This window comes from Pelobates fuscus, chromosome 5 (assembly GCF_036172605.1).
Source record: "Pelobates fuscus isolate aPelFus1 chromosome 5, aPelFus1.pri, whole genome shotgun sequence".
NCBI lineage: Eukaryota > Metazoa > Chordata > Amphibia > Anura > Pelobatidae > Pelobates > Pelobates fuscus.
The window spans coordinates 327,422,743-327,435,254 of NC_086321.1; the positions used below are offsets into that span (position 1 = coordinate 327,422,743).

A 12,512-nucleotide genomic window follows, 5' to 3' on the forward strand; every position below is an offset into this window, starting at 1 on the left:
CTCAACGCAATGGACACTACACGTATGTCATACAGAAGCCTAGCAAGGGCATCGGCTAAATTTTTGGACTCTGTGACATGGCTGCAGGACAAGACAAGTCACTGAACAGGGACACCGACTGCTGGCTCAGCGGCATAAAAATATAACAGCATGAAAGCGTATATGTTTTTTCCAATATCTCAGCTGTATGTTAGCTTAGACCATAGGTGATTGATAACCTTTTTTTTTTTTAGGGACAAAGACGGAAAAAAGGAAGAAATATTAATCTATGCCTTAGCCTCAGTTACGTTACCTACTATTATGACTTTTAGTTTAAAATTATGACTCTTATTTTGACATACTGCTTATCCTGTCCAGTCGACATGTGTGCTTAACTATTTACAAATATGCAGCAACCTAAGGCAATGATCATACAGCCTAGTTAGCTAATCTACAATCCGCGTGAAGCCCAGTTACAAAACTAGCTTGTAAAAATATAGCAGCCCCATTAGAAGCTAGATAAATAATTTAGATGGTAGGTAATCTGATGTAAAGTGCTAGCTGCATTAGAATGACCAATTCAGCAATATTAAGCTTTAAAAATCGTTTGTTTTTCATTATTATTTGCCTCCTATACTTTCACTTAGATGTTATAAATGTTCAGCTAAGCGGGACAAAAAACTCAAATGTGCATGTTCTCATGCCACTGTCTAACGTGTACTGATCTTGATATACGCTGTTGTGGCGTTAGTTCACTCCATCCCAACTGTGCAGACACATGTACTTAACATACCATACTGCAGTTTAAAATGTGTCGAGCAGAAAAACGTGTTAGACTATAGAACGGTCTCACCAGATAGTTTCCCTCATGATATATATAGCCACCCACCTGGTTCAACTACTGTTTAAAACGTATTATTTAGTTCAAGCTACTGTTTAAAACGTATTATTTAGTTCAAGCTACTGTTTAACACTTATTAGAGGAGCTCCACGCTAACCTTACATGTAACCCACTGTCATCTTCTACTTAACTAGATTTGTGTTTAGCATTGTTATTCTCCTTCGTACTGCAGACCTATGACAGTGACCCAGATCTGTGACTCCTCACTCATGCAACAATACTGCGTACAGCGACACTTTACTGAGACTTTACCCACATGCCTAGCTAGCCTCTTTAACTCATGTAAACGTGATTTCCTGCCTAGACATGTGGAACTAGCCTGTTATATTAATTTTACTAACACACTTAAACTAAACGAGAACATACACTGTAAACATATAGATCTCATTTACTTAAAAAATGTGTGCTGTTTCACAACTGCCATGATGATGTCTGTCTCTACTGTCATTATTGTACTTGCCCATGCTGTCGTGGCTGTGCAAGCTCTTTTGTTATAACATGCACTACAAAAATAAAGAATTTAAAAAAAAAAAAAAAAACGCTCATTACCACTACACCTGGAACAAACTAGAGAAAAAATGATCCCGCGCCAAGGTTCAAAATATGCCTTTTGAATTAACCCCAGGGTGTATTCTTTAATAAATAGTATGTGTTTGTGCGGAAGTTTCAATAACCAACCATCTAAACTTCTCCAAATTGGAACATGGACACAGCGTAAAACTTCAAAGTTAGAAAAAAACCTGAATGGCTGTGTCTCAAATGTGCCCCTTCAACATCCACATTTACCTGGCAAAGGTACATACGGGGGTATTGCTGTACTCAGACCACATAGCGGAGCAACATATGAAGTATTATACAGTCGTAGCACAATAAGGTTTGCAAAATATACTGTGCAAACTCACTGTGTGTCAAAAAGGCAGAAAAAAAACGCTTATTACCACTACACCTGGTACAAGCTAGCGGAAAAATGATCCCACGCTAAGGTTCAAAATATGCCTTTTGAAATACCCGGGGGTGTCTACTTTAAGAAATGGTAGGCCTTTGTGGGGTAGTTTGAATTTAAAACCTGCAAAGATGCTTGGAAATTGCACATAGGCCCAGCGTCAAAATTCAAAGTTCGGTAAAAACTGATATGGCTTGGTCTCCTATATGGCACTGTAGCTTCACGAAATAGTGCCAAAGACATTCATTGGGGGTGTCTTTTTACTCAGAAGACGGAGCATAATGTGGGGGTTTTGAACTTAGTGGCACATGAAATATACAAAATGCCCAGCAAAAATGCAATCCGTATGTAAAAAAAAATGCCCCAAATATTTTTTTACCACATACTTTGGCATATATTGGTGAAATAATGGGGGCATGTTAAGGCACAATATGCACCTTATGAGATACCCTGGGGTGTCTACTTTTACAAATGGTAGGCCTTTGTGGGGGTTTTTGAACAGTCAAACTACTATAATACCCCAAATGGAAGCATAGGCTCATTAAATCTGTCTCAAAATTCGACTGTGAATACTGAAAAGGACAGGTCTCCTATATGGCACTGTAGCTTCACGAAATAGTGCGCAAGACATACAATGGGGGTACCGTTGTACTCAGCAGAAGTAACTGAACACATAATAAAACTTTGTACAGGAATAGCACACACCAACTTTACAAAATACACACGAGAAGTTCTTTGTTATAAGTTTGTGTGCCAAAATCCCCCCAAAACACAATTTTACTCCATAATTTAGCAGAGGTTGGCGGTAAAATGGCTATGTAGAAAGTGTCAAAACAACCTTAGGTAAATAGCCTGTAGTGTCTACTTTATATAAATATATACTTTTGTGTGGCAATTTTGTTTTCTTTTATGGCTATTAAGCTTACAAGACAAACATACCAAATTCTAAAAATCGCTCCACATTAAAAGTTTATTTTACTCCTTGTGTTTTGTGACCTGTAACTACCAAAAAAAAAAACCTTAAAATCCCAGACACATTATATATTCTGTAAATCAGAACAACTAAATGCATTTATTTTTAATTACTTTCCTTAACCTGCACTAATTGTGCACACATTATTATTGCAAAAACTCCAAATTTTTCATTTTTTTTATAATCAATAAGCATTTATGTATATATGTTACATCAAATTAAAGCCCTTTCGGTCCTTTAAAAACGGTATATAATATGAGTCGGTGCAATAAGTTAGTAAAATGCAAATTGCAGTTGAACACAAACAGCAAAAAATGCTGTTGTCATTAAGTGAAAGACAAGCTTATGAAGCTCTGTCCTTAAGGGGTTAAGAAGTCTGCAAGGACAGACTGTAGACACCAAAACAACATTAAGCTGTAGTTCTAGTTCCTATAGTGTCCCTTAAAGCAAAAAGTTGTTCTGGTGGTTGAAGGATCAGAAGCACATTTGCAATAAAAAGCACAACAAACCATGCGGTTACCTAGTACCACCAAGACCAACACTTAGAAACGTTAACCAAGTTAACAGACTTCCACAAATCACTGCCCTTAGCATTTCATTAGTGTTATATTGATTAACAATGCCAACAATGACCAAATGTGCAGTAAACACATTCACCAGCAAGTCCTAATATTAGAAGAATAATAAGTTATGCTCAGCAATTCATTACACGTGGAACACATTGATTTCTGTGACATAAGCAAAGCTGTATATGTGTCCACAATATACAGCTATGGAAAGCAAGCAAACCTTTAAGAGAGCACAGGAGGTATATAGCAAGTGAACAACTTTAACATTCCACACCTGCAATTGTCAAAGTATTTTAAATTAAATGTTAAATCCATTGCTGCATGCCTAACTCCTATGAAGGACCAAGCATTGTTCAAAAAATAAATAAATCTAAATAATCCGGATCAATGAAGCTGAAACCCATCTTGCAAGTTCCATCACCAGTTATACAGTGCCTTTAAATATCAATAAAAAAATGGATGTGTTCTTGCTGTAGGTGTTACATTAAGCTGCTTGCTCCCAGGTTCAATCTGGTCATTTTGTTACACATATAAGCCCTAACAAAATAATAAAAAGCCTTCAGCCCTTTCATACGTAGCTTAATATAACGCTAAAAATAAATAAAATACATGTATCTATCAGCCCTTCTATAATAAAATGCTAGGCCAACACACCAGACAACCATTCATTCATACACTGCGACAGCTAAATAAATAATAATAATGGAGAATCCCCCACACGTGTAGCAGAGCCCGCCCTCTCCCTGTGAGGCCGGCCAGCGATTCAGGAAACACCGAGGCCGGCCAGCGATTCAGGAAACACCGAGGCCGGCCAGCGATTCAGGAAACACCGAGGCCGGCCAGCGATTCAGGAAACACCGAGGCCGGCCAGCGATTCAGGAAACACCGAGGCCGGCCAGCGATTCAGGAAACACCGAGGCCGGCCAGCGATTCAGGAAACACCGAGGCCGGCCAGCGATTCAGGAAACACCGAGGCCGGCCAGCGATTCAGGAAACACCGAGGCCGGCCAGCGATTCAGGAAACACCGAGGCCGGCCAGCGATTCAGGAAACACCGAGGCCGGCCAGCGATTCAGGAAACACCGAGGCTCGCGCGCGACCAGCTCACCTTGACTCCTTGCTCTCCTCCACAGCCCCGTTGCTGCCCGCTGAACCCTCGACGGATCCTTCATCGCCTTTGGCCGGTATGCTCCTCTGGATCTTCACTTTGATCAGAGCGCTGGACGCCATCTTGTCTCCACTTGTGGGGGATCTTTGTGTAAAATGGAGCCGAGCGAGCGCCGAGGAAGCGATTATATGTACTGCCCCGGTGCATGACGGGAAGCCACGTAAGCGCGTCACAGCTCTTAAAGCCCTCCTCTCTCCCATGGTGCCTCGCTGCTGCGGCGGCCATGATTAAACCAAAGGTGCAGCTTTCAGTGGGCCAGGCACTAAAGGGAAATGTCAAAGTGAATTTAAAAATTAAAAGTCAGAATAGCCAAATAAAACCATAGCTGGCTGAGATAAGTGTCACAGTTTGCCTATAATGACCTTAAATTTGGAATTCACCTGGAATTCTCACTGTAGGGAATGAAACCCTGTTCTTGTGAGCCCAGGAATCTGATTTTTCCTAGTATAAAAAGAGTCCGAATTTATTGTATTTTGCCATAGAGCTTCTGTGCTATCCATGGAGAGAAATATATGGTACAGTCTTCGTGTGCATGGCTAATGCACTGTGTAAATAATCTCAACCCCTAGGTTTGGTAAAATAGGGTTATTCACCAAATAACAAATTGTTGTGAATTAAAACTTTGTATGGCAAAATGGCATATCTGGGGAAGAAAATCTCCAACACGGCTATAATTACAGTTTACTACTTAAGCCAAACTTTTGCAATTCAGATATTCCCTACAACTCAGACAGGATTATTCACTTGACTAAAGTGAGAATTGTCAGGATTCAATGTTAATTTCAAATGTAAAGGAGTAGTCCGTTGATTTAACAATTTACTGGGTATAACCCCTGTGGTGGAATCTCGGTAAAAATAAATTTAGTAGGCCGAGATTACCACGTGGCATGTGTACGTGCATATGCTGACGTATCGATCAGTTGGTTGCACGAGGCAAGATACGATCAGTAGTGTACGGAGCATGTGCAAGGATACAGGATGTAGTATTCCCCTCCTCCATTGTGCTGGACAGGCCATGCGGTCAAGCAGGAAGTTAATTCTTATTTGTGTTGATTGGTCAAGAGAATGTGCGGGTGGAGCTTAATATGGGAGGAGTTATGTGCCTATATAAGGAGCCTGCACTATTGTCCGGGGCTCAGAACTTGCTGTATTTTGGTGACATTAGTCCCTCTGAGTCCCGATCGGTGATCCAATAAAGAATCTCTTCCTTCCTGAAGAAACCTGTGTCCATCTCTCTGTGCTTCGCTTCCGTCAGTTTCTCCGGTATCATTTGGTGCATTGGCCGGGAAGCTCATCGTTCAACGGTAGCTGAGAGGCAGAGGCGTGAGACGGTCTATCTTTGCCCACGTTCTCTACGGCTGCACCCCTGAACTTCTGCGTGGACCTCCCTTCGTCTCGGCGCCACTGGTCTGTTGTCCAGGAGATCATCGGCCTCTACGTAAGAAGTGCTGGGGTGTCCCCGTCGATGAGTGTGAACTCAGGTTCAGGAACGAGGAGGTAAGACAACTGCTGTTTTAGACGGCAGAACCCACTAGGGGTATACCGATTGTGCGGTAGGCCCAAAGGGGTTTGAATCTGTGTATCTGCCCCCTCTGTCGGAGGGAAGGAGCGAAGGCGCACCGCTCGATCGAACGCTCTTTAGTCAGACCGTTTGATTTTGTTAGTCAGGCGGGGCTCTGGTGTAAATAGCCCTAGCCGGACACCGGTGTCTTGTCTAGACTAGCGTTCTAGGGTGTATATTTTGTTCGCTAGGTCGGAGGGACCGGGAGACTAAGCGGCGTCTGTGTAAATTCGGTTCGCTAGCTCTCAACCTATCTGGGCTAAGTGGGAAGGCGTGTAAATTTGGAACCCACTAGACTTTTGATAGTTATCGACTAAGAGGCGTCTGTGTAAATTCGGTCCTCTAGCTCGACTATATGTGGTGCTTGGGCAGTGTGGCTAACCAAAACGTATGTAGATTGTTTTTAGGTAGTCCATTCAAGGTACTGGCCAATAGTTTAGTTGGGAATTGTAAATGTGTTAAAAATATTTTAGTAAAGTGTATATCTTGTTAGATAGCGTGAGCTCAGCCGTCTAGCGAGAGTGTTAATAGTGTGTTGCTGTATTATAGTGCACGGTACCATAACCCTGTATATTTACTGACACTGTATATAAGTACTAATCACTGTCGTCCATTGCATGTTTAACACCATAACCACTAATAATTGTATTGTGACCTTAACTTGTGCTTTGACCTATGCTAACCGTACTGTAACCGCTATTTGTAAAAGACGATGTTACTGGGGTGTGTTATAGACGGGTAATTCATATATAGAGAATTATAGCGTGGGTGACTGTATAGTTTCGCCAAAGGGCATAATATTGATTATATAGTGACTGGTGTAACAGCTGTGTGTGTATGGGAATTCCCTGAGTGTTTATTGTGTTATTGTGTACGTTTCACTTGGTAACCGTACCACGTGGTGCTGTTGCCAGAGGAAACGGGTGTGACTGTTGAATAGTACGCGTGTATAGTATTCGTTGTCGACGACGTTCCATTGTTAAGTATGGGTGCGTCGCAGTCAACGATTGCGGATCCCTTAGGTTGTATGGTGAAGAATTTTAAAAAGGGATTCAAAACTTGTGATTTTGGGGTTAAAATGTCTCCTGTACGTTTGGTCACTTTGTGTACTAGGGAGTGGCCTACTTTGGTTGCGGCATGGCCGCCACGTGGCAGTTTGGATCCAACTCTGGTACAGCGCTTACACGTGGCTGTATCAGGTAGGCCTGAACTTTACGGCCAGTTTCCTTATATTGATTGTTGGAGACAGGTCGTAAATGACTCGCCAAAATGGATTCAGACATGCCACGAGGAGCAATGTCGCCTCATGGTGGCTAGAACTTGTTTGTCCACTAGGACTGGTGTTAGGCCCATTTTGGACACGCCCCCTGAGTCCAAGATCCCTTTGCCGCCCCCTTACTTTCCTTTAAGAGGAAGTGACGCAAGTGCAGGAAGTCCTGCAACCCTCCCCTCATTGCCCTTATCCACTTCCGCTTCCTCCTCCAGTACAGGATCCACCCCCTCTCGTACTAAATCTCCCCTTCCGGAATCAGAGCCAACCCCCATTAGGTCTGAATATCCTGATTTGGCGCCACTTCAGACTTCCGGTCAAGCTTCTTCTAGCTCGACTCGAAGTGTTCTATTCACTACCTTTTCCCAAAACCAAGCTCCCACATCCTCATGCCCTATCTCTCCCCGACCGGAACCTCTAACTGACGCCCCTCTACGTAGCCCCATACAAACCCGACAACTGACCGGTACCCAACAATTAAAGCACTATCAGATGCCTCTTCGTCTGAATCCCGGGTCAGCCTATATCGATGCCGCAGGTCAAATGGCACATGCTGACCCAGTCTTCGTATATGTTCCATTCACGACAACCGATCTCTTAAACTGGAAGACCCACAATTCCTCGTATACTGAGAAACCACAAGCTATGACTGATCTGTTCACCTCAATAGTACAGACACATAACCCGACATGGGCTGATTGCCAGCAGTTATTAATGACTTTGTTTAACAATGAGGAAAGGACAAGAATTAATCAAGCAGCCATTAAAGCGTTAGAGGATAAAGCCCGTACTTTGAACCAAGCTAATCCAGCAGCATGGGCCGCAACACATTATCCCAACACCGATCCCGATTGGAACGTAAATGGTGCTGATATGGTTCAACTCAGAGCCTATAGAGACGCTATAATTGCTGGCATGAAAGCAGGAGGAAAGAAATCCATTAATATGTCGAAGACAGTTGAGGTGATTCAGAAAAGTGATGAAGCGCCCAGTGTCTTTTATGACCGATTATTGGAGGCATACCGCTTGTATACCCCCTTTAATCCGGAAGACGCAGATAATTCCCGAATGGTGAACTCCGCCTTTGTCAGCCAAGCTTACGGAGATATTAAGCGCAAGCTACAAAAGTTAGAAAGGTTTGCAGGTATGTCTATCACCCAACTAATGGAGGTAGCGAATAAGGTTTATATGAATAGGGAAACAGAAAGTAAGAAAGAGGAAGAGCGCAAGATGCGTAGAAAGGCAGATATGCTAGCGGTAGCAATCGCAGGCGTAGATAGACGGGGCCCAGATAGAGGCGATAATAAGTGGAATGAGGAACCTCTAAGTAGAAATCAGTGCGCATACTGTAGGGAAGAAGGGCATTGGAGAAATGAGTGTCCGCGAAGAGAACAGTCTGAGAGAGACAGACCTAGGACAGGTTATGGAAACTTTAGAGGCAGAGCGAGAGGTAGAGGAGGCCCCGGAGGGAGTAATGGTAATAGAGGGAGCAATGGGAACAGAGGAAGTGTTAGGGAAGACAGATATTTTCCAGCAGCGCAAAGGCCCCGCGATAGAGAAGGTAGGGACTTTGTAGGATTGGCTGACACGGTCATGGAGGACTATTGATACCGACCGGGCTCCATCCCCCTTGGTCGAGCGGAGCCTATGGTCGATGTATCAATAGGGGGAAAAAGGAGTGCGTTCATGATCGACACTGGTGCTGAACATTCAGTGGTGACTAATCTAGTTGCTCCTCCATCTGGAAGGACTATTACTGTGATAGGAGCAACTGGAAGAAGTGCTGAAAAACCGGTTCTTAAAAGTCGACTCTGTACATTGGGAGGCCACGTAGTAAAACATCAATTCCTTTATATGCCTGAATGTCCAGTCCAATTGCTGGGACGTGATATGCTATCTAAATTACAAGCGTAGATTACGTTCCTACCAAATGGAACAACATCCTTAAAGTTTAATGGACCTTCAGGTATTATGACATTATCCGTACCAAAGGAAGAAGAGTGGCGACTTTATACAGCGTTGACTATCCAAAACCCTAGGAGTGATGAATCCTTATTCAACATACCAGGAGTTTGGGCAGAGAACAACTCACCAGGACTGGCCCGCAATATTCCACCTATTAAAATCGAACTAAAACTTGGGGTTTATCCAGTGAGCCTAAGACAATATCACATCCCGCAGAAGGCTAAGAAGAACATCCAATCTTATCTGGATAAGTTCATACGGTATGGTATCCTAAAATTCTGTACTTCCCCCTGGAACACCCCATTGCTGCCTGTTCAAAAGCCCGGTACAGATGAGTATCGACCTGTGCAGGACTTGAGAGCAGTCAATGATGCGGTTGTTAGTATACATCCAGTTGTGCCCAATCCATATAACCTGCTTGCTTTAATTCCGGGCGGGGCTACCTATTTTACAGTCTTAGACCTCAAAGATGCCTTCTTTTGCCTCCGAATTGCCGCAGAAAGTCAATGTATCTTCGCTTTCCAATGGGAAAACGCTGTAACGGGCTCAAAACGCCAAATGACCTGGACAAGACTGCCCCAAGGGTTTAAAAATTCACCTACCCTATTTGGTTCAGCTCTAAGTCAAGATCTACTGGATTTCGAGTCTATCCCAGGAGAGTGTGTATTGTTACAGTATGTAGATGACTTGTTGATAGCAGCAGTTACAAAAGAAATATGTCAGCAAGCAACGCACGATCTACTACACATTCTCTGGAAGGCAGGATACAAGGTGTCTAGAAAGAAGGCTCAGTTGTGTTTGCCAACTGTCAAATATCTGGGATTCCATATCTCTGAAGGTCAAAGAATTATGGGGCCAGAGAGAAAAGAAGCTGTGTGCCAAATACCGATACCCAAGAATAGAAGACAAGTGCGAGAATTCTTGGGGGCAGCAGGCTTCTGTAGGATATGGATTCCCAGCTACGCGATACTGGCAAAACCTCTGTATGCAGCTATCAAAGGTACAGAGCACGACCCCTTCTTATGGACTCAAGAACAGCAAACGGCATTTGAAGATGTGAAGAAGGCTTTGATGAGTGCCCCAGCATTAGGTCTACCTGATCACACACGACCATTCTACCTGTATGTACATGAGCAAAGAAGAATGGCTGTGGGGGTATTGACACAGTACTTGGGATCATGGCAAAGACCTGTTGCCTACATGTCTAAGCAACTGGATGCAGTGGCCAGTGGACTTCCACCTTGTCTAAGAGCCGTAGCTGCAGCCGCCCTGCTAGTAGCTGAAGCCGATAAACTCACTCTGGGTCAAGAACTTTATGTACGAGTCCCACATGCAGTACAGACGTTGTTGGATTACAAAGGAAATCATTGGTTTAGTAATAGCCGTATGACCAAGTATCAAGCAATGTTGTGTGAAAACCCAAGAGTGCATTTAGAGACTGTAAATACCTTAAATCCAGCTACCCTTTTGCCACAACCTACTGAAAGTCAACATGATTGTTTGGAAGTAATGGATGAAGTATTTTCAAGTAGACCAGATCTTCGTGATTTTCCCATCCAGAACCCCGATGTTCAATATTACACCGACGGCAGTAGTTATGTGAAAGAAGGGATCCGCTATGCAGGATATGCAGTAACAACAATAGACAAGGTGATAGAAGCTCGGCCACTGGCGAAAGGAACATCAGCACAAAAGGCAGAATTGATAGCACTGACACGAGCGTTACAATTGGCTGAAGGTTTAAGAGTGAACATCTACACGGACTCCAAGTATGCGTTTTTAACCACTCATGCCCACGGAGCTTTGTATAAAGAAAGAGGACTACTGAATTCAGAAGGCAAAGAAATCAAATATGCAGCTGAAATCCTACAACTATTGGAAGCAGTGTGGGAGCCGAAAGAAGTCGGTATCATACATTGTCGAGCGCATCTGAGAGGAGATGGTGATGTAACCAAGGGAAATCGGATGGCAGACAGTACAGCTAAGCGTGCCGCTGAATCAGGAAGACAGGAGTATGTAGGGCATATAGCTGCTCTAATACCAACCCCACTGTCTCAATGGACTCCAGTTTATACAGCTCAAGAAGAGGAGTGGTTAAAGACTGAACCAGGAAAGTATTTGGAGAACAAATGGTATCAGCTAGAAGATGGAAGAATAGTCATACCAGCATCACTAGCGGTAGAAATTGTCCAAAACTATCACAACGGGACACATTCTGGGAGAGACAGTACAGAAGAATCTCTCAGAAAACATTTCTACATACCAAGATTGTCCAACTTGACTCAGGCCATTGTACGAAGATGTGTAACGTGTGCTAAAAATAATGCAAGACAAGGACCTGTAAAGCCACCAGGAGTCCAGTTTATGGGGGGACTCCCCATGTCCGATCTACAAATAGACTTTACAGTGATGCCTAAATCGGGTGGACATCGTTACCTGCTGGTAATTGTGTGCACCTATTCAGGCTGGGTAGAAGCATGTCCTACTCGTACTGAGAAAGCAGGAGAAGTTGTGAGATTCCTGTTACGAGAAATAATACCCCGATATGGACTACCCTGCTCTATAGGATCGGACAATGGTCCAGCTTTTGTTCACCAGTGCCTACAACAACTGACTCATATGCTTGGTATAAAGTGGAGGCTTCATACGGCATATAGACCCCAGAGTTCTGGTAAGGTAGAGAGAATGAATAGAACTATTAAGAACCAGTTGGCAAAAATGTGTCAGGAAACCCAACTTAAGTGGAACGTTCTCTTACCCATAGCTCTATTGCGAATCCGCAGTACCCCTACCAGAAGGATGGGCCTCTCTCCTTTTGAAATCATGTATGGGCGACCACCTCCCGTACTTGGTAACTTAAGGGGGGACTTGAGTCAGTTGGGAGAAGGAATTACCCGGCAGCAGGTTGTAGAGTTGGGTAAGACTATGGAGGAGGTACAGAAATGGGTACAAGATAGATTACCTGTGAATATTTATCCCCCAGTTCATAGTTACCATCCAGGAGATCAAGTGTGGATTAAAGAGTGGAATAATGTACCGTTAGGGCCCAAGTGGAGAGGTCCTTATGTTGTTCTTTTGTCTACCCCTACAGCGATAAAAGTAGCCGAAGTGACTCCGTGGATACATCACTCCAGGGTTAAACCAGCAGCAGTTGATTCTTGGCAAGTTACAGCAGATCCAGAGA

The 12,512-nt window shown here is 43.5% G+C and overlaps 1 protein-coding gene across 1 annotated transcript in view; it reads right to left on the reverse strand.

Moving 5' to 3' along the window:
• Positions 1 to 4,653, reverse strand: part of HNRNPM (heterogeneous nuclear ribonucleoprotein M) — a 30,078-nt gene extending 25,425 nt beyond the window's left edge. The window contains exon 1 of the mRNA XM_063455655.1: positions 4,473 to 4,653. Coding sequence (XP_063311725.1) covers positions 4,473 to 4,594 — 122 coding nt within the window. The 5' untranslated portion in view covers positions 4,595 to 4,653. The remainder of the gene's footprint in view (positions 1 to 4,472) is intronic.
• Positions 4,654 to 12,512: the final 7,859 nt, after the last annotated feature.